This window comes from Telopea speciosissima, chromosome 2, assembly GCF_018873765.1.
Source record: "Telopea speciosissima isolate NSW1024214 ecotype Mountain lineage chromosome 2, Tspe_v1, whole genome shotgun sequence".
Classification (NCBI taxonomy): domain Eukaryota; kingdom Viridiplantae; phylum Streptophyta; class Magnoliopsida; order Proteales; family Proteaceae; genus Telopea; species Telopea speciosissima.
This window is the reverse complement of record NC_057917.1, coordinates 82,165,433-82,190,707: the sequence shown is the minus strand read 5'-3', so window position 1 is coordinate 82,190,707 and position 25,275 is coordinate 82,165,433. Positions and strand designations below refer to the sequence as shown.

The window sequence follows — 25,275 nt, the reverse complement described above, 5'->3', positions numbered from 1 at the left end:
GGTGGCAAGGTCCAGTACTGAGGCTGAATTCCGTGCGATGGCTCATGGTATCTGTGAATTGTTGTGGCTTAAGGGGCTGTTGCAAGATATCGGGGTTGCTGTCCAACTTCCAATGTTGTTATATTGTGACAATAAGGCTGCCATTAGCATCGCTCATAATCTTGTCCAACATGATCGTACTAAACATGTGGAGGTGGACAGACATTTCATCAAGGAGAAACTTGAAGCTGGCCTCATCTGTGTTCCCTATGTGAAGTCTACTGATCAGCTGGCTGATGTGTTCACGAAGGGGCTGAGTGGCAAAGTGTTTCATCCTTTTCTAGCCAAGTTGGGCATGTGTGACATTTTTGCACCAACTTGAGGGGGAGTGTTAGAATATATAGGCCAGAATATCATAGGGGTATTCTGGTCCTTTCCTCCTTATGTTTTATTCTTTCTTTCCTTGGTTTAAGGGCATATATGTCCATGTAATTCTGTTTTATTAGCATAAATAAAGGGCTTAGGGAATCATATTTATTCACTTAAGCATTAATCTCTAATATGTTTTGTTAACATAAGGTTTTTTATTTTCTCACATGTGCAAGAAATTGGCATTGTTACAAGAAAAGAATCCATAACGCTCAAGTAGCTAGAATACAAGCAGAATGATTGTTCCAACTTTCCAAGGACTTACTGAACTTACTACAGGAAAAAGCAATAAGTTTAGCATCCAATTTATTTACCCAAAACATCTACAGCACCACCTCGTGCTGCATTTAGAGAAAAGCCACCACTGTAGCAGCAAATATCAAGAACTTTACGTCCCTCTGAAATTGTTGATATGAACTTACGATTTTCACGTTGATCAGCATAAAATCCTGTTTTCTGACCTTCCAATGAGATCGCATAAACAATCCCATTTTCTAATACCTGACATAAAGAGCTTACATCATGTCATATGCCCCAAATGATACATATAAGATTAGCCATGTTCATGAATTTTTAAAAACAATAACTACAGAGAGGAAGCCTTGGATTGGTGGATGATCTCTTTTGATAGCAAGTATTATTCTTACGTCTATGGAAAAGATCATTGCTCCCAAAACAAGAGAGAAGAAGGAGAGCATAAGGGTAGGCACAGAAACAGCCAAGTTTACGAAAAACCCAAAGATGTCATCAGACCTCTTACACTAACAGGTTTCTACTTCCTAAATCATTGACATGGCTAATAGACCCAAATCCAAAATGAAGCCTGGGTAAAGGGACACCTAATATTGGAGTCCGTTGTGAATAATGACGGAAAGTGTATTGAGAGTAGCACCAACAGGAATCTTCAAGGAATTTGCTCACGCATAAAATGTTCAAGTCCTGTTCAGGTGGTAAAACTTGTAGCAAAGGAAAGCATAGACCCGAGATCAAATCCTGACTCACTTAAACTGAATTGGGGCAAACCCCCCAACCAACCCAAAACAAAAAAAAAGAAGCTTAGAATCTATATTTTGCTCAGTCAAACTATTCATACCTGAATCAACTAGAGTTGTTGATCATTAGATTTTGTGGATCAGTGGAAGATAGCTTTGCAAGGTTATATCCACTGACAGAGTTACAGGTCATCTCCATCAGTGGTTTCTAGTATCCTAAGTCCCCAAATCAGTGTGGATAACTGAAAAGTTTGGAGGCTTTAGGAGTGTAGTAGGACTTCAGGCCCACTTGCATGGTGGAATATAGAGAGATCCTGTTAGATAAGCCTAATCATCTACAAGAAAGACCAGTACTCATATTTATTTTTATATCTGTTCGAGAGTGTGTTCTCGGTTGGAGGTCCATGGGTGTCCATAGACCTCAATAGTGCGGGATTATATTCTTTGTCTTAGTAGTTTAGGCTATTAATATTTATTTCTTTCCTATTGTAATTCCTCCTTTAGTTTCCTATTATGTTTAGGCTTTAGACTTAGCTAGCTAAGAGTTTTAGTTCCATTATGTAACCTATTCAGATTAATAGAAATACAGTGGCTGGCAGTAGATTACTTCACTTCTCTATCGCCCAGCCTTTCCTCCATCTTCTTGATCTCACCATTCTTCTTCTCTTTTCTCTTTCTCTATTCTTGTTCCTGGTTTCTTTTAGTTCTGACCTAATTACATGGTATCAGAGCTCTTGAATCAGTATTACTATCTTCTCCATCAAGGTTTCGATTGGCGCTACATAATCTGTTCTCTTCAGGTGTACAGCCACCATTGCTGCAACTATATTCTATGGAAACCTAGTTATACATAGATGAACAACTAGGTCCTTCTTTGGTTCTATTTTTTATCAACAAAGGTTGATTCTTATGCAGTAGTGCTATTGCCTCTGCTTTCTCTATCAAGGCAGCATAAAGATCCATTGATGGTTTACACGATTACATCCAGTCAGCAATGTTCCCTGATATTGTAATTTGGAAGGCTTTATTTATATTACTGATTAGTACACTCGACATTGATCTAGGGTTGATCACAATCTTTGGTTTTCTCTACAATCAAGTTCTCCAAACAAGAGGTGCGGTACTCTGTTTTCAAAGGCTTTTTTTTTTTTTTTTGGCAGAATTAATTTTTTTCTGGTGTTGAGGATCTGAACAGCAGATCTATCCAGTATTTTGGGGGTTTAATTACCCTCCTCTTGAAGTCAACTCGGTACCAGATTGGGGTCCATCTGACCCCTGGATCTTCTTCTATTGAAAATCATGCAAATATCGGGATATATACAGGGCTTCTTCGAAATGATTCTATTTGGACGGTTGGCCCTTGTCCTGATGCCTCTTGGGTGTGAAGAAAAATCTTAAATCTCAGATATTTAGCCCTTGGGAATATTATGTCCAAGATAGAAGATGGGGCCTCTACTAGCCTTGGCTTGACCATTGGCATCCTTCGGGTATTCTCCTCCCCCTAGTTGGCTCCAGAGAAATTCACAGAGTGGGCCTTCACAAACACTCCCTTGTTGCGATATCATGTCTCAGGATGGATGGATTCCAGGCCCTTTCCCTCAGTTCTCAGATATCTGGAATACTCTTCCTCCTTTTCCAAGGAGGTCCTCAGATTCTAGAGATGTTGTCGCTTGGTCCCCCTCCTCTACAGGTCTCTTTAGCTCCAAATCAGCCTGGGACCTTATCAGATCTCGGGGGCCCTCTCCCCCTTGGTGTAAGCTTGTTTGGTTGAAGGGCTAAATCCCCCACTATAGCTTCAGTGTCTGGAGAGCCTTCACTAACTGCCTCCCAAAGCAGTCATTCCTTCTTCATCGACAAATCCCAGTCTCTCCTTGTTGTCTATGCTGGAACGCAAGGAAAGACGTTGACCACCTCTTCTTTGAGTGCCCTTTCTCCTCCCCAATTTGGACTGGAATTTTTTATAAATGTTGGCCTAGAAGAAGAAGAATCCTTCCCTCCCATAGAGAGTGGATTTGGGTGGACATGACTCTTGCCAGTAAATCTATTTGCGATCCGATCGGAAAGCTCGGTGGTCTCTCATATTTGGATGGAGTGCAACCTTAGGAGATTTACCTCCAATTCTAGATCCTTTCATCAAATTTGGGACTCCATATCCTTTGAAGTTCTATGTAAAGTATCTAGATTCTCCTCCAGTTGTGCTTCCCCCCCAAGGAATAGGCATATTGAGGGGTATGTTCCCCCCCCCCCCCTTGTATTTTTTTCATTTTTTTCTCTCATTGCCCCTCTTGGAGCTCTCCCTTTTTTCTATCTTTGGTAATGAATATTTATTCACCCAAAAGATAAACATCAATTTTACAATTTTTGGTCTGCTGTTTATATTTGTGCCTTTTCGATCATTAAGATTTGTGGGATTTGTATTCCCTACTAGGCTACTAATGTTCTACATATCTCCAGGTCTAGAGATTCAACTGAAGTTGTCATCTTCTTCTTTGAAGACTACTTCATACAAGGCAGATTTTTTATCTCTGTATTAATTGATGGCTGATCCAAACCTAGTTAGGAGAGTATGAATGTCCAGATCACTACAATCAAACTCATTGGAGTTTCCAATTATCTGTTATGGGCTCAGACAATAAAGGTTTACATCAACGCTAAAGGGAAGTTGAAGTACCTCCAATCCACCCCTCCTACTGATTCAAAAGAACCTTCTGATGTTAAAGCATATGAGTGGATACGAGAGAATAACACACTCTTTGTATGGTTATGGAACAACACGGGTCCGGCTATTACGGCAAATGCAATGTTCCACTCCACTGCCAAAGGAGTGTGGGATGACTTGAAGCAAACCTTCTCCCAAGAGAAGCATATATTCCGTATTTATGAATTATATGATAAATAGTTTCCTTTCAAGCAGGGGGACACACCCTTGAATGAATATTTCAATACTTTTACGGGTATAATAGAAGAGCTCATTATTCATCAACTTCTGACTACTAATCTGGAACAGTTACAACTTCAACATGAAGAATTTTATAATGGCAAGTTTATGACAGGATTAAATCCTGATTATCAGTCTGTTAAGAGCCAGTTGTTTGCTGGGGGAAAAGGTATCTACACTTAATGAAGTCTTTTGCATGCCTTAAATGTACTGTTACACCTACCTACCAAGATGCCTCTCCTAAAGACAATTCTGCATTTGTTGTTTGCTGTGGCCGAGACTATAATTTCTTTAGGAGAGGGCATGGGCTCTGTGGCTCATGGGGAGGATGTGGCCGTGGTGGTCGCAGCACAAGTGGGCAGCAAAGTGATTGACCCTTCCAGCAGTGTTCTTTTTGTGGCAAGTTAAATCATACTATTGATATTTATTAGGCAAAATATGGTAAACCAGACTGGGCTCCACAAACCGCCAATACATTTGCATCTGATAGTAATTTTGCGAAGGTGTCTTCTAGCAACCCCAATATTGCATCCTCATCCGGATATTCCTTTGTTGTTAGAGTCATCAATCAATTTATGAAGATCCTAAACACGCTCATTTGGGTGCTGCTTATCGCATTCTAAGGTATCTTAAAGGTGCTCGTGGTAAAGGTTTATTTCTAGTCGTCATGGTCACACTGGTGTGGTGGGAATGTGGGATACTCTGATACTGATTGGGCTGTTGCTGCCAAAGATCGTAAATCTACCATTGGATATTATACGTTTATTGGTGGTAATCTTGTCTCCTGGAGAAGTAAGAAGCAGACTACTATGGCTAGGTTGAGTGAAGAAGTTGAATATAGAGCTATGGCTCATACTATAGCATAGTTGATGTGGTTGAAGTCTCTCCTACAAGAGTTGGGGTTCTCAATTCCTAAACCAACGACGATGCATTGTGATAATCAAGCTGCAATTTATATTTCCAGCAATCTAGTTTTCCATGAGAGGACTTGATGTAGGACAGGTTTGGGAAACCACATCAAACCACAAACCAATCCTATTCTAATCATAAGTATGATTTATTGGGGTTTACAGGCTGTTGTAGTTGAAAGAACAAATGGAATGCTCTCAGGAAATGAAAATGGAGGTTGAGAGAAATATGATGGACTAAACAACAATGGATTTGGGGGATCAAATAGGGATGGTTTGTTGTAGATATAGAGTTTGAAAGAGAGGAGAAGTGGATAGAAGAAGGAGAAGAGGAAGAAGGTAGAGAAGAAAGAAGAATATCATCTTGGCTTCACACCATATTGGAGTCACTCCATCGTGGCTTCACACCATGAATTGCATAGAATCACTCATGCTTTCATTCCTTCCTTGCTTGCTTCCTTTTTTCCATCTCCAAATACAGTCTTTTTAAACCCAAAATGGAAAAAAAAAAAAAAAAAAAAAAAGGAAATAACTCCCTAAAAACTACTTTTCCAGCAATAACTCCTTTGCAACATTAGTACATAATAATTTTGACCCCATATATATATATATATATATAAAAAAAGGCCGTACCCAGTGCACAAGGGCTGCATAAATCCTTGAGTGATGTCCTCATCAGGACCAAGCATATTAAGGTCGATTGTCATTTTGTGAGGAATGCAATTATGCAAGGGATTATTTCAACTCCGGCAATCAACTTGGTGATATGTTTACAAAAGCGTTGTTTCGACCTGCACTTCTTGATGGTTGTTCTGGGTATGGGAGATATATATTGATGTAGAGGAAATATCGGCATAGTTCCTGAACTCCCTAGACCAGCAGAAGGTGACCCGGTTCGACAAAAAATACTAATTTTCTCAGGGCTAACTTCTTAACGGCATAACTTTGTCCACACTTGGCCGATTCGCTATTATAATATGTTTTCGGAAATGGAGACAGAGATCTACAAGTTAATGGGCAAAGCCCGGTTCAACCAAGGCGTTTTTTTGAAATTCCTTTGTTTTCAAGGCCATCCGTTTTTTACGCCATTTTTTTATTTTGAATTTTGGTGCAATTTTTTTATTTTGAATTTTGGCGCAGTTTTGTAAGTCCGTATGTCCTATGACCTATTAAATAAGGTCTCTTTGGGCGCTTGTAATCTCATCTCAAAAATTATAAAACAAGCCATTTCTTCTCTATTTTCCGTTGTGGAATTAGGGTTTCCTACCTTGTGGATTTGAGGGTTCATTTGTGCTAGAACGATATCTAGCCCCCATAGGGAAAATTTCTTGTACCCCCTGGAACTACCTCAGAACTCATGTTTCCCCCATGATTTGAAAAAACTACACGTACCTCCCCCCACTTTTACGCACTAATATCAGAGTGGTCCACTCCGTTAGTTGATTCCTGTTAAGTGATGACATCATGAGGTTATATTTTACTAAATGGTCAAACTACCCTTGAAGAAGGGCAAACTTACCATTTTACCCTTTATGCAAAAACCCCAAATCGCAAGGGAGACAAGTTAGGGTTGAGGTTTAGTCTTTGCAAACTCTTTCTTCTCCATCAAAGGTGATCTTCCTAAGGCCATTAATCTCTGACGAAGACATATTGGCATCCTACTGTTCTCCTAGGCGAACAATCTCGACGACCTGCTCATCATGTACAAGTAAATTTTTCTCCCAGAATCTCTTCTCCAATTTTACAGTTGATCTCTCTTGGAAAGGATGAGTTTTTTTGGATGAAAATTGGACTTTTGCACTGAAACTCTCAATACCCATTTAAGAAATCTGATTCTTGTGTGTTATTGGAGTTTTCTTGACAGATTGGTTAATGGAATTTTAAGGCTGAAAGAGGATCGAGGTCAGAAATTTCCTTTCTCATAGTATCAGTACACTGGAAAAGAAAAATAAAATTGGAGAATGATCAATCGCCCATAATTGAAGAACATGTGCCAGAAACCACCAAAATGAAAAGAAAGAAAACCTAGTATTCTCCTTCAGGTTCACCTTCTAAGATCTCAACAAAATTTTCAAAAAATAAAAAACACGCGGATCAAAGAACATGAACCAGATGACAAAAAAGGGTACCTTTTTAGTTCAAATCGTCGAGAAATTCGACCCTGAGAGACGGGTATGCTGGAACCATCTGTAAGAGGTCACCGGAATAGAACCCAAATCAAACAAAGAATCAGAATCCAAATGTGTCTAAGACGATCAATTCATGGATTTCGGAGAGAGAGAGGGTGAGGGATTTTGGAGCGATTTAAAATTAAAGGAAGAAAAATCAGTGGGTGATGAAAAAACAAGAATAAATTACAAAACCTCAAAACTAAAAAAGGGAGTGAAATGAGAAAATACGAAGACCAAAAGAAGAATTTCGATTTTCTATTTATTGTAAACCATAATTAATGTTAAGTTTTTCATCTTCTCCCGAAAAAAACCACTTATTTCAGACAACTCTGATATTTGATCAAGGTTGCCGGTTTTTTAAGAAATTTGTCTCACCAACTGTGATGTATTTTATGAAAATACACATGAACATTTATTGTCATTAAATTCTGTTAGATTTTCTGTTTTAGCTTCATTGTTGGTGATTTTTTGGTCATACCATGGAGATCTGATATTCATCCGCTCCTATGTTTGGGCCTGGACTGCTTTTGCAGTGGTATCACTGCTGTCACAATTGAGGAGCCAAATTGATGTAGGATCCATTCCCAATTTGCTCCAGGCAAAGACCATTTGGGGCAGGAGGCAGAACTTCAGTACTTTCAAGTGAAACTGGGTCTACACCGAAGCATACCGATTCATTACCAGAAGCTCCACAAAATAAATTGCAGAATTCACTTTTCTCGGTTTCTTGCAAAGGATGGGGGTGGGACAGGTAGATTGGGATGAAGAACAGGGGTTGAGGGTGGGACTGGGTCACAGATGTGGACATGGGTTTACAGTTTTACAGAAGATGGGTGGGCAGTGGTGTTCTCAGGAGGAGGAGGGTAAAGGTAGAATCGTCAATTGGATCGGTTATATGAAGGGATATAACAGGGTTAAAAGGGTCTTTTTCTTTTTTTAAGGTTTAAAGTTAACACCGCTAGTTCCAGGGTGCGGTTGTAATGTTTTCAAATCGTGGAGGTAACAGGAGTTCTGGGCTAGTTCCAGGGGGGGTAAAAGAAATTCTCCCTATATTTATATATATACACACTACAGCTTGAGGGGGACTGTTAGAAAGTGTGTTCTCGGTTGCAGGTCCATGGATGTTCATAGACCTCAATACCATGGGATTATATTCTTAGTCTTAGTTAGGCTATATTTATTTATTTATTTCCTATTGTAATTCCACTTTAATTTCCTATTATGTTTAGGCTTTAGACTTAGGTAGCTAAGAGTTTTAGTTCCGTTATGTAACCTATTCAGATTAATATAAATACAGTGGCTGAGGCGGTAGATTACTTCACTTCTATCGCCCGACCTTTCCTCCATCTTCTCTTCATCATCTTGGTCTCCCCATTCTTCTTCTCTTTTCTCTTTCTCTAATTTTTGTTCCTGGTCTCTTTTAGTTCTGGCCGAATTACAATATCAATACTACAAAGAACAAAGTCAGATCCCATAAATTATGCCATTGTTATGATATTTAACAGAACAATCTTGGTATCTTGATATTAAGGCAGTAAGCAGTTTCAAACCTTCACCCTCTCAAGCGAATGGGATGGGTGTGGTTCTCCTAGATCTGATACATCCAATCCTTCTTCTTTTAAGATATCAACAGATGGTCTCCACCTTATAAGATCAATGTCACAGGTTCTACTGATGCAGGACTCAATTTCTGATTTATATTTCTCAACCCAAGCAGCGGATGAAGCTACTACAGCAAGATTGCCAAAAACATCAACAATTAGACCCGACAACCTGCAATAGAAGCAAAGTAACAAAATCTAAAAACAAGGAAGCTAACAGCCTCAAAGAAATACATTATGCAATGAAAACTATCAGTTTAAAACAGGGAAAAGCTGAGTCCAGTAACATGCACACATTCAGTAACAAAATGAAGACCCAAAGGTTCAACAATTCATAAGAAACTGCTAAAAGCATGAGTACATATTCATGACATATTCATGATAGTGACCACCCAGGAAGGTTTAAGAGAAATTCTGATTCATGCAGGTTATGGGCCCTAAATATCAAACCCTAGCGGCAATTGAGTTTATGAACAAGGGTAGGGATTTAAAAGTTGGAGGATATGAGTTAGGAAAGCACCACAAGTGTATTTGCGCCATCCCAAGCCACTGCCTGCGGTTCATGCTCCTTCTTCAGTGCCCTCCACTCAGTCTGACTCCTTGCCTACAGTTCCTACCCCTTTGTCTGACGACTTACCAATGGGCACCATAGTTGTCACAGACTCACAGCGTCTCGGCGACCCAAGGCGTTGAAGAAGGTCCAAATTCAAGGTGACATCAATTAAGCGATCAAGGCGTCCAAAGCGCCTGGACGCCTTGACAACTATGATGGGCACTCCGTAAAAGTTCTTTTTCTTGTACACGAGAATCATGGTTGCTTATTCCATTGCTATTTTTTTTTTTCTTTTTTTTCTTTTTTTTCTTTTTTTTTTTCATTTCTCACCTATCATCGTCTATACATAGTTTTGCTTTGTCCCAATCTTGTCATTCTATTCCTAATACCTATCATGAAGCCTTATCTCATCCTAGATGGAAGTTTGCCATGGACATGGAAATAGATGCCTTGTTTTCTCGCCAAACTTGGACCTTGGTAGATTTACCTACAGGTAAGGATCTATAAAGTGTCGTTGGGTGTATACTATTAAGTATAACCCAGATGGCTCTGTTGAACAGCTTAAAGCCTATTTGGTTGCAAAGGGGGTATACATAGACCTATGGTGTAGATTATTTTGTGATTTTTGCCTGTTGCTCATCTCAATTCCATATGCAGGCTTATCTCTTTAGCTGTTAATTTTGACTAGCCATTATATCAGCTAGATATCAAAAAAGTAATTTTATATGGTGTTTTGCATGACGAAGTGTATATGGAGCAACCTCCCGGATATGTTGCTCGGGGGAGAATGCTGGTAAAGTTTGCAGACTTTATAAGGCAACTAACAGTTACCTAGAGCCTGGTTTGATAAGTTCAACTCCATTGTTACCAAGTTTGAATTTAAGCAGTGCTATTATGATCACTCATTTTTTGTTCGTCAACAGGACTCTAGAGTGATTGTGTTATTTGTATATATTGATGATACAATTATATATCTGGTAATGAAATATAGTTAACCATTAATGATGACGAAGAGCTTGCTGATAAACATCAGTAAAGGAGGTTAGTTTGTAAGTTTATTTATCTTATTGCTACCAGGCCAGATATATCCTTTGATGTAGGTGTTATAAATCAACTTATGGAATCACCTAAGAAGGCTTATTGGGAGGAAACAATATGCATATCATACAGGAGCTCTAACACGGCGGACTATCCAAAGGGGGACACGTGTGGATAAATAATTCAATACCTGCCCGCTCCCAAGGGAACTCAATATCGTGACCCTTGCCTGCTCTAATACCAAGTTGGTACCGCTTCCTCTAAAAGACCAACCTTGTAGGAAAGGGAGAAAACAATATGCATATCATACAGGAGCTCTAACACGGCGGACTATCCAAAAGGGGACACAGGTGGATAAATAATTCAACAAAATTATATAAGGAAAAGGATAAAATATGCTACACCTAAACACTAGCAACCATGGGTCCAAAGCCAAACTACTACTTTGGGTGTTTTTTTTCTAATATATTAATTCAAACATGTGTAATCATGCTTAAATAGGCACTCGCTAAAGTTTCAGGGCAAAATTCCATCTTTTGGGTACTGAAATAGCCATTTCGCTCTTTCAGCTGAAATATTTCGGTTTCAACCATGGTCAAAATGGCCACCGAAATCGAAACATGAACCTTGTTCAATGGCCTGCACCATACATGCTCCAATCAAATCAAACTCAAAGAACCCTCTTTCAACTCGTGACCCATCAGGGACACTCCTAAATCCCCTCTTATGTGTTCATTTCTTATTTTATCTCTTCTGGTTTTGCCACTCATCTACCTCAACTACACATTTTATTCGTGTGTTGTTTTACTTTGTTGCCCAACACTCAGCTCAACGCAACATTGCTGGTCTTATGGCTGTCCTATAAAATTTTCCTTTTGAGTTTTAATGGAATGTTTTGATCATATAAAACTCTCAAAGCACTGCTCAATTTCATCCACCCTGTTTTAATTCTATGAGAGGGGTATCTCCCCAACATCAGTCTTCAATTCCTCACCGCACTATTTTCACTGAAATCTATGTGATAAATAAATTCCTCAGGCAGTGAAGCACAAACCTCATGCAGTTCATAGCAATTTGCCTAGTCCAAGGTGTGCACCTCAACGGCCCAACCCACTTTTTAAGTACACTGATGCATGCAAAGGTGTGTACAGCTTGTTCTTCTCTCTCTCTTTTTTTTTCTCTTTTTTTTCTCTTTTTTTTTTTTTTAAATTGACAACAAAAGAATATTTTATTGCTCATCAGAAGAATTATGACAACTGTCAACAGTAACCATTATTATCCAAACAACAAACCTGCCTTAATGAATGATAAACCCCCACTGGAATGTAAAACAAAAATTTTAAGTGAGCATATGCACACTTTAAGACACATTAGGTCTTCAAAACAAAAATCTCATTAGTCTCTATTTCCTCCCTTGCATTTATTGAAACTTCATTGTTCCCTGATCATGTTTTCTCTCTTATTCTCCTGTCATCTACAGCCTAATATAGCAGGCCAAGCAAGGTCTTCAATTGGATCAGTGAACATGCACCAACAAACAGGATAGAGTTTATTTATGCAATACAATTGCAGTATTCTAGAAGACTAGGACATGCTATAGAAAATAATAAAGCATACTCACTGGATTCGGTGACAAGAAATAATAAACAAGAAGATCATAAAATTGAAATTGTCCTGTAAAGAATAATAAATATGACTTTGTAATATATGAGAGAATCCTAGAAATTGTACACTTTGTATACTTTGTAGCATATAAATTGTATACTGGATGGTGGTGTTCCAACCAAATTATCCATTTGAACAGACACAGAAGAGTTGCCTATTTGGAACAAAACAAAGATGACTTATATGCATGAAATGCATGCAAATAAAGATATTCCATTCTACCAATGGTGAGATGATTTATTATTCTGATGCACTAAGATAAAAGGTTATCTATTTCGTTCACAATCTGTATTTGATCTGGGTTTGGGACTTGTTAATACAATTCATTATGTCTATGAATAAAAATTTATGAATGAAACAGAAAAATAAAATACAAAGAAAATGGAGAAATTAACATATAAATAATGATGCATACCTGTCTCCTTCACTGTTCACAAGACGATATGCATTTGTATCCATAGATGGAAGCCCAAGACTCCTACGTAATTCTAGAGCACCATGAATTCTAGTTTCAAGAAGCTTCTCCATGTTCAATGCACAAGATGGATCTCTGCAACCCCCCCCCCCCCCCCCAAAAAAAAAAAGTAATTCATTTTATTAGAGAATAAAATAAAATTGTAGTCTCTTTGGAAAAATAAAACTGCTGCGTACATTATGACCCTCCCCAGACCCCTCAGTGGCGGGAGCCTTGTGCACTGGGTACGGCCTTTTTTTGTCTTTGGAAAAATGGGGCCACACTCAAGAGGCCTTATAAGGGGAGTCATGTACCTTGCTGTCTCTTCTTCTAGTTGCATGAGGCGAACACAAAACATGGAGACTGCATTGTACATCCCCCATCCAATGGGCTTTTCTGTCCCATCTGCTACTAGCACAACATCTCCGGATTTGGGTGGTGGTCTACCAATTATCCTGTCCACTGCACCACTATAAACCATTGGACTTCCATCCTTGAAAAGTTGGGTCTTGCCCTTTTTCAAGACAAGTTTTGCAATACCTAAGGAACCAAAACCGATAGAGAACCATCAAGTAGTAAGTCTTTGTTTTTTGGTAGAAAACCATCAAGTAGTAAGTCTTACACTGAAATCTGTACATATCACTAAATTCTTAAAGGTTAGCATCTACATTTTCAGGGGGCCAGATAAGCTCTAGATAGGACTTGCAATGAATCAAAACCATTGATTACATAAATAAAAAATTAAATCCAAAACACAGACAGGAAATATTCTGCATAATTCCTTAAAGGAAGTAAAAGGAGTCCAATAAGGTTGAAACAGTACAATAATTAGATATCCAAAATAAAGGAGGAAATGTTTCCTGAAAAGGTGATATTGTAGAATAGCAGTTAAGGTATTTTAAACAAGGTCAGTGAGTTATAGACTTAACAGAATCACCTCAAAAGAATTCTTTCATCTACATGCACACAGACAGAGAACTTTAAACATTTCCAGCTTGAAGTAATTTGAATTTGGACATGCTATAAGGACATGAATCCTAACACAATACCCTCTTGAATCCAGTTCATAACCACCCGAAAGAACAATCCAGAATTTAAAAAACTAATGAAATTATACCAGGCGAAACAAGGGATATCAGATCTGAAACTCAATTTGTTTCCCACAGCCCACGTGAGTAATTGGCACCAGATTCCATAGACTGAGTCACCCCTTGGATAGGTGTTAGCACAACAAATTTGGGGTTGAAAATATTAAGGGTGAGAGATATCGATCGGATTAAGTGTGCTGCTAGTACTGTTATAACAGAACTGACAAAACAATAGCAGCATAGCACGAAGAAGAGAAGAAGATGGAAGAGGAAGGAGCAAGGAACAGGAAAGAAGAAAATAATAGGAAGAACAACAGAACAGATGAGAGAAGAAATAAATGAGGACGGAAAGATATAGGATGTACCTGAGTTTGAAGGAAGATGGAAGCAAGATGGAGAAGAAGAAGGTAGAAGCAATAGCCAACCACTCCACTGCCCTGAAGGTACCTTGAACTCAAATTTTAAACAATAATCACTAAATTCCAATGATTAGGTTACATGCATATAAATAAATACAACAACAACTCAGCCTTATCCCAACTAAATGGGATTGGCTACATGGATCCCACTGAAAGCAAGATAAAAATATTTAAGGAAAAGAAAAGGGACACAACAACAACAACAAATCAGTCTCATATACACTAACCGGGGTCGGCAACATGGATCCTTTCCCTCCAATCAGCTCTATTCGACGTCATACTTGAAACAAGACCTAAACTATGCATGTCTTTCCTCACCACTTCTCCAAGGGTCATTTTAGACCTGCCACTAGCTCTTTTAGATGCTTCAATTAGGATCAAATCAATCCTCCGAACTGGAGCATCCGAAGGCCTCCGTTGAACATGATCATGCCACCTCAGACGACTTTCTCGTAGCTTATCTTGAATCGAGGCTACTCCCAGTCTAGGTTCAAAACTTGTCTCGAACAGCCATCTCGACCAGGTCAAGTTGGCAAGATCTCGGCAAAACAATGCTTCTTTTTTTTTGGTTTTGAAACTATGTTTCGGTGGGCAAATGACCATAGTTGGCTCCGAAACTTTAAAGGAAGCTCGTTTTAGGCTTAATAAACATATTTACAGCTTCAAATTTGGAGGGGGGGGGGAACACACACACACCCAATTTGGTGTTTTGGATTTGCACCCTTGGTTGGCAGTAAAGGCCGAACCCTTAATGTAATATTGCCTATTCTACACATTGTTTGAAAGTAAAAGAAGTAAATTATGCAATAATGGATGAAGACACAATCTTGAAAATAAATAGTTGAAGACTTAAAGTTTCTACTACAAAATACATCACTTACAATAGTAAACAAAAAAAGGGCATACCCAATGCATGATGCTCCCGCCACTGCAGGGTCTTGGGAGGGTCATAATATACGCAGCCTTACCCCCACTTACTACAATGAACAATAAGTCAATAATACATTACATAAGTCATACACTCATACTGTCATAGACACCTTGGTACCAAGTACCAAATACCATGTACCAAGTACAATGAACAATAATACATAAGTCTCCCAAGTCCCAACTCCCAACAAGTGACTGCCTAGTGATATGAACTCTAACATGGTCGATCAAGACCACTCCACGTCCGATGGAGACAATGTGCATTGTTCTTTGTCTGCATGACATATGAATGCCATGTCATAGTGTTTGAGAAGAAACGAGAGTATTCCTCCACAGCTGCATTGTAAATGATCTCTTCGTAGTGTATCCCAGTAGCAAGGAATGATGATGTGGCCAAAAAGTGAAGAAACCAAGTTTTCCCCACTTCTCCAGACCAAAACAGCAGCCTCTATATCGAAATCTCGAAATGAAGCTTGAGTTTGTGCCTTTTTATAAAAGGCAACCTCGGTCGAGTTTTTCAAAACTTTGCATTTTTCTATTTCATATGGTATTTCGTCTCGACTAGCTCGAGTTTTTCGAGATCTCAACAAGTTTTTGAATTATGCTCCCAGTCCAGCTCTATTATCATCATTCCTTATTTTATTGTTGGAACCGCTTCCTCTAAAAGGCCGATCTTGTAGGAAAGGAAGGAAACAATATGTATATCATACAGGAGCTCTAACACGGCGGACTATCCAAAGGGGGACACGGGTGGATAAATAATTCAACACCTGCCCGCTCCCAGGGGGACTCGATACCGTGACCCCTGCCTGCTCTGATACCATGTTGGAATCACTTTCTCTAAAAGGCCGACCTTGTAGGAAAGGAAGGAAACAATATGTATATCATACAGGAACTCTAACACGGCGGACTATCCAAAGGGGGACACGGGTGGATAAATAATTCAACATTTATCCTTCCTGGTTTTGCCACTCATCCATCTCAAAATCCCCATCTCTACAACACTTAGCTTATCTATATGACGCTTCTTGACAGCCCAACACTTCGTGCCATACATCATAGCCGGTCTTATGATTGTCTTATAATATTTTCCTTACTTTAAAGGAATCCGTCAATCACATAACACTCCGGATGCACCTCTTCACTTCATCCAACCTACTCCAATCCTCTGTGAGACATCATCTTCTATATCACCTTCCTTACTAGTGATTGGTCCTAGATACTTGAAATGATCACTTTTCGGAATCTCTATCTCATCAACTTTTACCCCCTCATTATCCATCTCGACCTTACTAAAGTTACAAACCATATACTCCGTCTTCATTCTAATTATCTTAAAATCTTTTGATTCCAAGATTGATCTCCATAGCTCCAGGTTGGTATTAATTCCAGCCTGTGTCTCATCCACCAAAACAATGTCATTAGTAAAAAACATGCACCAAGGAACCTCACCTTGGATGTCTCTAGTTAACTCATCCACGATAAGTGCAAACAGATAAGGGCTCAAGGCTGATCCTTGGTGTAACTCACTTGTGATTGGGAACTCACTACCTTGACCCTTTACAGTTCTAACACTAGTCACCACACCATCATACATACCTTTAATTAAGTCCACATATTTACTTGATACATTTCTCATCTTTAGAACATGCCAGATTAAATCCCTAGGAACTCTGTCATAAGCTTTCTCTAGGTCAATAAAGGTCATATGAAAATCCTTTTTGCTCTCTCTAAATCTTTCCATGAGTCTGCTAAGTAGATAGATAACTTTGGATATCATCTTTATTTTTGTAAATCGCACAAAGCTTCTCCTCCATTCATGTGGCATTCTCTCAGTGCACATAATCTTATTAAACAGCTTAGTTAACCAAGATAAGCAATAGATTCCTAAACTCTTCCTCACTTCTATTGGGACCCCATCTGGTCCAGGAGTCTGGGCTATTTTCATCCTTCTTAGTGCTTCTTTTACTTCAGAAACCCTAATTTTACGTATATACCTCCAACAAGTGACTTGATGTGTAGAACCTTATCCTGGTCCGCTATAACTCGGATTGGTTTCATTAAGTATGTTGTAGAAATAACGATTCTATCTCTCCTCAATGTCCTCATCATAGTTGTCATGGCGTCGCCATGGCGTCGGCGTCCTGGCGCTGGAGAGGGTTGCATGGCGACCTACACCATGGCGACCCTCACCATGGCGACCCTCTTTGATTTCTTCTTCCTGTCTCTCTTTCCCTCTTCGATTTCTTCTTCCTGCTTCCTGTCTCTCTTTCCCTCTTCGATTTCTTCTTCCTGTCTTCGATTTCTTCTTCCCTCTTCAATTTCTTTCGATTTCTTCTTTCCCTCTTCGATTTCTTCTTCGATTTCTGAATTTTCTTCTTAAAACTTGAGAAACAATAGAGAAAAAATAAAACATGACTTGAGTATACATCTATTAACACATTAAAAATAGAGAAAATAAAAAATAAAACATGGTCGACATGCTTGCCATGGCAACGCCATGGCGGGCGACATGTCGATATATCGACATGACACCCCTCCACCGACTTGGATCGACGTGACAACTATGGTCCTCATCCCTTACTAGGACTCTACTGTCATCACTTTTAATGCATCTAACATGGGCGAAGTCTTTATTCATCCTTTCCCTCATTCTAGGTATCTTATAGATAACTTTTTCCCCTTCCTTGGTGTTTAGGTTGTTATAGAGATCATCATATTTCTTCGCCCTTGCATTTCCCACAACCTTCTTAGCTTCATTTCTAGCAGATTTATCTCTTTTTAGATCTTCTACATCTTTAGTCCTTTGCCATGTCTTGAAACTAGCTTTCTTAGTCTTGATGGAGGCTTCGACCTCATCATCCCACCACCATGTCTCCCTAGGAGAATGACATTTTCCTTAGATTCCCATAGGACCTCTTTAGTCACCTTCTTTATACATGTAGACATCTCATTCGACATCAAATTAATATCTCCCTCCAAGTCCCACTTTCCTTGTTTGACCACCTTGTTAGTAAATGACTTCAAGGATTCTCCTTTCAAGTTCTACCACCGTACCTTGGGGCAAATAGGCTCGCCTATCTTACGATACTGCGTGAGGAGAGTAGGAGACACATATCCATGACCACCAATCTATGTTGAGTAGATAAGCTCTCTCCTGGGATACCTTTATAGTCCTTAGTTCCTTACAAACCAATTTGTCAGACCTTCTGGTTAGGAAGAAATCTATTTGGGTATTATGAAGATCACTTCAGTATATAAAATAAATAAAAAAACTCATATTTTCCTATGTAATCTGGAAATATAAACTACTAAACAACTCTTATCAAACATGGAAACAACTCAATCAAATCTCCTATATATATCCAACTCTAAAATAAAATAAAATGCATTTAAAAAAATATCCGCAAATAACTAAATAAACCCGCTACCAACCCTTATTGGACCAAAAGCCTGGTTGTGTCAACTATAATTCAAAAACTCGGCGAGATCTCGAATATCTCGAGAATCTCAAGCTTCTCAAGACGAGATGACATACTAGACACAATATATGCACAGTTTCGAATAACTCGACCGAAATTTCAAAAATTTTGAGAATCTCGACCTCCTTAGTACTCATATTATTGTATTGTTGGGATTTGGGAGTTGAGACGTGGAAGAGTAGGATAGCAAGGTGTCTATGACTTATGTATCATTCATTGTACTTGGGTTAGGTGTCTATGTAATATGCATTGTGAACACTTCACTATATCTTGTGGTTTGTAATAGAAACTTTAAGTTTTTTAACTATTTCTTAAATAATTATTCAATATTATGTGTCTTCATCCATTATTGCACAATTTACTTGTTTTACTTGCCAATTATGTCTCATATCATTCAAACAATGTGTAGAATAGGCAATATTACATTAAGGGTTCGGCTTTTACTGCCAACCAATGGTGCAAATCCAAAACACCAAATTGGGGTTTTTTTTTTTGAATTTGAAGATTTAAATATGTTCATTAAGCCTAAAACAAGCTTCCCTTAAAGTTTCCGAGCCAACTATGGCCAACTGCCCACCGAAACATCATTCCAAACCCCCCCCAACAAAAAAATGCATTCTCGCCGAGATCTCAGAAATCTCGACCTGGTCAAGACAAGTTTTCGAACCATGGCATCAGCTTCGCCTCAGTCTAGGTTTCTAGATTGGGTCATATGTCATTCCAGCCGTGATAATGCTACTGCATCAATAAATCTCATCTCAAGATCAAGACTAGAAGCCATAAGGACAAGGCCAGACCCCACCAGACATTTCAAATGTAAAGTGGTTTAGGATGGGTCATATGCCCAACTCTAGCAGTGGGCCATTGGCGAAAGCCAATTACCAAACATTAGAATATATTGATGACAAAGATGACTTTAAGGTTTGTTGTTGCTGTTTCTTCTTTCTATATTTATCTTTTGGATTTGATTTCCTTATGTTGGAAATGACCACAGTTCCCAAAATGCAAAATGAGTGCAAGAGCAGTTGTACGGATGAAAGCACAAGAGTGTCAAAATTAAATATAACGTAAAGTCAAAAGCGGCTTCAGAGCTATGTGTGTACCTCAATGTGCTATTACATTAGCTCTAAGCTACAACGAATTAAAATCATAAGATGAAAAACAATCCCATATTATGTTTATAATTATATGAAGTGCATTTTACTCCAATCACACTCTCAACCCATAGAGTGGCACTCTAAACAATTGAATTCAGAGCACGCTCTCACTTTGCGAGCGTAAACTCGAAGACTGAGAGTGAGATGCCACCCCTATGAGAAGGATCTGGTCACTAAAGAATTGCCAGCTAAATTACTAGTCTCTGAATGTCTATGAATGCTCGTATACGGTTCTTGTTTTAACAAGTCCCATGGAGCAGTTTGGGGTATTTGGTATTCCTTATGGACGTGTGTCATATAAAGAGATCAGCATGGACACCGGCCCAAATACTAAAGAGAGCACAAATCAACTTGATTACATATTCACAACTCACAAAATGTACTTTTACTCCATTTAAGTGACAAAATTATAGAAAAAGCTCTAGAAACAAACTTAATCAGATGGAACATTAATTACCTGATCATTCTGTTTCTCATTCCAGTCAATCTCCGACGTAGGACCTATTATTCGACTGCAGCAAACCCCTTCTACAGATCCTATGACATAGGACCCAGGCTACCACCTCCTTTCTTTTTCTTTCTTTTTCTTTTTTCTTCTTTTGTTACAGGTGGGGAGGTGGCAAACCCCATCATTTCCTCCTTAGACATTTACGCTGCCTCCCCACCCCATACAGAGAACTCCTGAGTCCTGGCTGGGCCCCAGCACATAATGAAATTATAAGACCATAAATATCAAGAATAAGAGGAAACTTCTAAGTTATTCTACTATACTCTTGGATACAAACTATTCTGGATGGTTTAGCAAATTCTGACACTTACAAGGTATCGAAACCCATAGGCACTTCTGTTCTTCATCCATGACTCCTTGCTATACAAGTATAAATGACCCAAAAGAAGCACCCATGTTCTTGTGTTCTATTGTGAACCTTAAAGCATTGTTTCTCAAAACATAAATACTCTAGATTTCTACTTAGTTTCCTGACAACTATACAAGGTATCGACACCCAGAGACTACCTCACCCATGACTCCTTGTTATACAAGTATAAATGACCCAAAAGAGGCACTCATATGCTTGTGTTCCACTATTGACCTTTAAACCTTGCTTCTCATAACATAAACACTCTAGTCAAGGTGATGGTCGAACTTGCAAATCTAGTATACAGGAAATCACATATCAATCAAGACTTGGAGAAGCATGCAATTTGGCTACTAATGCATAATTCCAATCAATAACCACCTCAGACCTTCATAATAGCCTTTGCCCTTTAGCAATATTATTGAAATGAAAAAATTGACAGCAATGCGGTAAAATTAGAAAGCAGTTGGAAAAAAATCTCCCTTCCTGATTGGGTATCACAGACACAGAGTACGAGAAGAGACAGTATTCTAATACACTTCAAGTAGAGGTACTCGGATTTAAATGACAAGTATGCAACTTCAGATTAAATTTCAGAGAAAACAAATACATTCATCAGAATTGGCGGAGTTGCTGACCACCTATATATGAAACATTAAAAATCACATTTCCCAAAAGAATCATTGGACAGTCCTCAGACATGAGTCCTCCCCCCGCCCCTTCTTCACTGTGAAAGTGTGGTAGTGTTTAGAAAGGTTAGTAGATGAAAACGAGTAACTAGCAAGGCTTATGTTATGATTGGTCAAAAGATTATTGACTAAACTAGCTAGCATCTTAAGAAAGGTCTCCAGGTCGAATAAAAATCTCTTGAAAGGTTCTCATATGTGATGCGATTACCCATTTAAGTGCTTCCCACAGTAGCATTCCAATAGAGAATAACACTCTGGAAGGTGGGAGAGAATATGTTTACAATAGAGACAAGAATCATGCTTCAATCAGAAAATGCTGAGAATACCCAAATGCCTAGCGATTTTAGATTGAATGAGAATCAAGGAAATAAATGCATTTACATACACATACACACAAATACTAAAATACGCAGAGAAAGATGAACCTTTGTGATGTGAAGGATTCCCCAAGGAACAAGCTCATTGTTGTCTCCTGGGGCCTACCTACATCCATTTTGCGCCCTATCTATCTAGTCCCTAGTTTCGGCTTGCTGCCCTTGGGCTTCTATATTCCCTCTTTTTCTTCGTAATTATATTTTTATTCATCCAAAAAAAAAAAAAAAGATCAACCTTTGCTGTTGGCAGCGATTTCTTGAAGGGTGGTAGACGCAGGAGAAGATGGAAGAGTTACGGACTTCATCAGGCGAGCGCGAAGCTGCATATTTCAAGCAAGTTAGAGTGCTCCAGAGCAAAGCCAAACAGAGAGGAAGACTCAAATGGATAGCATTGGAGCTTCTGTAATTTCACTTTGGTTGTCCGATGAAAATGAAACATTAAACTGCCTTTTTGTTTGTAATTTCTGCGCCTATGCCACGGATAGACCAAAATCCAGAATAAAATTCCAAAACCTAAAAATGAAGTGGAGCAGTGAAAATAAATTTTGTATGGAAAATTTCATGCACACCCCTTCATTTTGGTCGAATGGCACAAACACCCCAAAAACTTTCAATATATCAAATCATAAGTTCATAACATAAAGTGTGTCTGTAAAGCATAGTTCTATTACTGGGAATCAGGTTCATGATTGCTCTGTTATCTAAAAAAAGAAAACAAGGAAAATAATTGGTCACCATCAATTCCGATTCGATTCCAATTAACCGAACTTGGTCCGACTCAGACATAACTCAGTTCTTAATAATCAGATTTGTTTGAGATTGTGGCCCATCGATCCAATATATTGTCCACATGCAAGTGAAAAGGAAGCCAAAAGGAAGTGAAATTGGTTTAATGAAAATAAAAAGAAATAAATTTTGTGACCATGATTGTAAAATGTACTTAAAACCCTTCTCGTATAGTAATTAGATGTAATTTTTATGTTTCTTTCTAAAATTCAAGGTATTTGATTGCAAAGTAAAGTAAAAAAAAATAAAATCAACAACAACTACCTAGCTCAGTTGGTGAGCCGTGGTGCGCTTCATGCCCATGCTCACCAGGAGGTCTCGAGTTCAGGTCTCCTGGCTGGTGGTACCTTATCCCCTCCTCGGTTCGATCCCCTCCCCTCTATACAAAATATATATAGAAAGCTTCCAATTCCAAAAAAAATAAAAAAATTTAAGAGAAAAAGATCTCTATTTGAAAGGGTGTGCCCTACGCCCAAACATAGAGAGGGGGGCAAAATGATCGTCCCACCCCCATGAAAGGCTGAAATGACTGCCTGCCTGAGGCCTTTGCTTGCGCTCCCATTAGTTGTCGTGCACAGCAGGGGCATGCTCCCCCACATAGAATACCGCACCGGGGGAGTGTAGCACTCATGCCCAGACACATAGGGGCCTATATGACTCCCCCCCCCCTTGCCATGAAAGGCAGTAATGACCACCTACTTGATGCTTCTGTATGCACTCCCATTGGGCATTGCACGTGCACACCCACCCATGCCTAGATACAGAGGGGGCAAAAATGACTACCCTGTCCCCCATGAAAGATATTAATGATCGCCTGCCTAATGCTTCTATGCGTGTTCCTATTGGATGCCACACATAAAGGTGGCATGCTCCCCCACATAGACCACTGCCCCAAAAACTAAGGAGGAAAGTTTATTGTGGGGGAGTGTAGCACCCATGCCCAAAACACATAGGGGGCAAAAATGACTGCCCTGCCCCTATGAAAGATAGTAATGATTGCCTACCTAATGCCTTCATGCATGCTCCCATTGGTTGCCACACATACAGGTGGCATGCTCTCCCACATAGAACACTGCCCCCAAAACTAAGAAAGTTTCTTGTGGGGGAGTGTAGCATCCATGCCTAAACATAGCATAAACATAGAGGGAGCGAAAGGATTGCCCCACTCCCATGAAAGGCAATAATGACCGCTTGCTTGGTGCATCCGCACATACTCCCATTAGTCGGCACACGTGTAGGGTGCATACTCCCCCACATAGAATATTTTCCCAAAAACTAAGGAGGATTAAACATTTAAGCCTTCTTTCTCATGTGGAGAAGGAAGAATTCCTTCACTATAGGAGATGTAACATTGTGATTAAGCTCCCATGTCATCATTAACTCCCACCATTTATGTTATAGGGTCAAAAGTATCCATTCCATACGAATAAAGAGAATCTCCTAACCATGGGTGAGGAAATATGGAACCATGTCCTCTCCGGTGCTAGTGCTTCTCAAGCGTGCATCCAATGATTGGGCTAGCATGATGTGCATCGGGATGTGTGATTGGGTGCGCATCATGTAGGCCTAGCCGTTGGATGCGTGCTGGAGAGGATAAAAATCTAGAAAAATTGGGGTTCTTTTTAAACCATACAATTTAGTTTCAAATTTTTTTTTTCTTTTAGAAAATAACTTAAAAATTTATAACATTCAATTTCATTTATTCTTTTTTTTTTTCCAAAATATTTTCAAACTTTTATTTTATCCCTTCTTAATTATAATTGTGGTAAACTTTGTCTCTCCCTACCTTTAATGGATCACTCACAAATCTATCATTGTCATTACTCCCCCCATGCATCTTCGAGGTCGGAAGTGTCTTTCACTAGTCCCCTATGCTCATCTAAGTGCAATGGTGATCATCTCCTCACATGTACGGTAGTTTGATCCAATTCGGATCCATAGATACAAGAGATGTGTTTTTCTCTTCCCATGTGTTCTACATGTTGATGGAATAAATTATCTCTTATACCAGAAAAAAATAAATAAATGAATAAATAAAAATTAATTGTGGTTTGATCAATCGAAGCTATAAAAATCGGTTTCAATTTGAACCAAACCCTTTCCGGTCTCTCTTTGGGCCGGCTTTAAAGCTATCGATAAGACTCCCGTCCTTGTGATTTGTGGGGCCAGGGGTACACAGTTGCACAGTTGCACAGTTGCAGATAGGCGGCGTAAAGGTTTTGCGGTCAAATCGGAGGTAAAACGTTCCACTGAAATAATTTACTTCGAACAAATTTTCCCTTTTTCTAGTTCTGTCTTCTCACTCTCTCCCTCGTCTCAGGGCCGTGAGTGGTTTTCTCCGGCTCTATTGTGCAGAAGCCATTTCCGAACCCAGAGTTATATTAGCAGAAGCTCAAGCCCTATGCAGAAAGAATCGAAGTAATACGGTAATTGCGTTATTTGTCGATTATTAATTCTGTATCATCTGTTTCTCTCTCTCTTCCTTTCTCATTTTCTTTGTCGATCCAACGAACGAATTTCAATGTGCGAGTACAGCTAGGGTTGTAACAAGATGGAGTTTATATTTTACAGGCTGGAACAAGTTGTCAAATGGAAATTTCCATTTTTTGAACCTCTAACCAATCGCTCACTTGGTTATCTGTCGCTCCCTTCACCATTTCCATGGCGCAGGACTCTGAGGTTTCTCGCATCCTTCTTTGCGACTGCTAAATCTGTAATTATGGCATTTTCAGTGAGGCCATGTTGTAAATGTGGAGGTTTCCTTA

General features: G+C 39.1%; 1 protein-coding gene across 4 annotated transcripts in view; it reads right to left on the bottom strand.

The window, feature by feature from the left end:
• LOC122652031 (ribosomal RNA large subunit methyltransferase I) overlaps positions 1-22,188 on the bottom strand; it is a 37,221-nt gene extending 15,033 nt beyond the window's left edge. For all 4 annotated transcript variants that reach the window (XM_043845657.1, XM_043845658.1, XM_043845656.1 and 1 more), the window contains exons 1-5: positions 21,960-22,188; positions 13,043-13,268; positions 12,690-12,824; positions 8,968-9,190; positions 723-909 (exon numbers count right to left, since the gene is read on the bottom strand). In XM_043845657.1, the coding sequence (XP_043701592.1) occupies positions 723-909; positions 8,968-9,190; positions 12,690-12,824; positions 13,043-13,268; positions 21,960-22,050 (862 nt within the window). In that variant the 5' untranslated portion in view covers positions 22,051-22,188. The remainder of the gene's footprint in view (positions 1-722; positions 910-8,967; positions 9,191-12,689; positions 12,825-13,042; positions 13,269-21,959) is intronic.
• Positions 22,189-25,275: the final 3,087 nt, after the last annotated feature.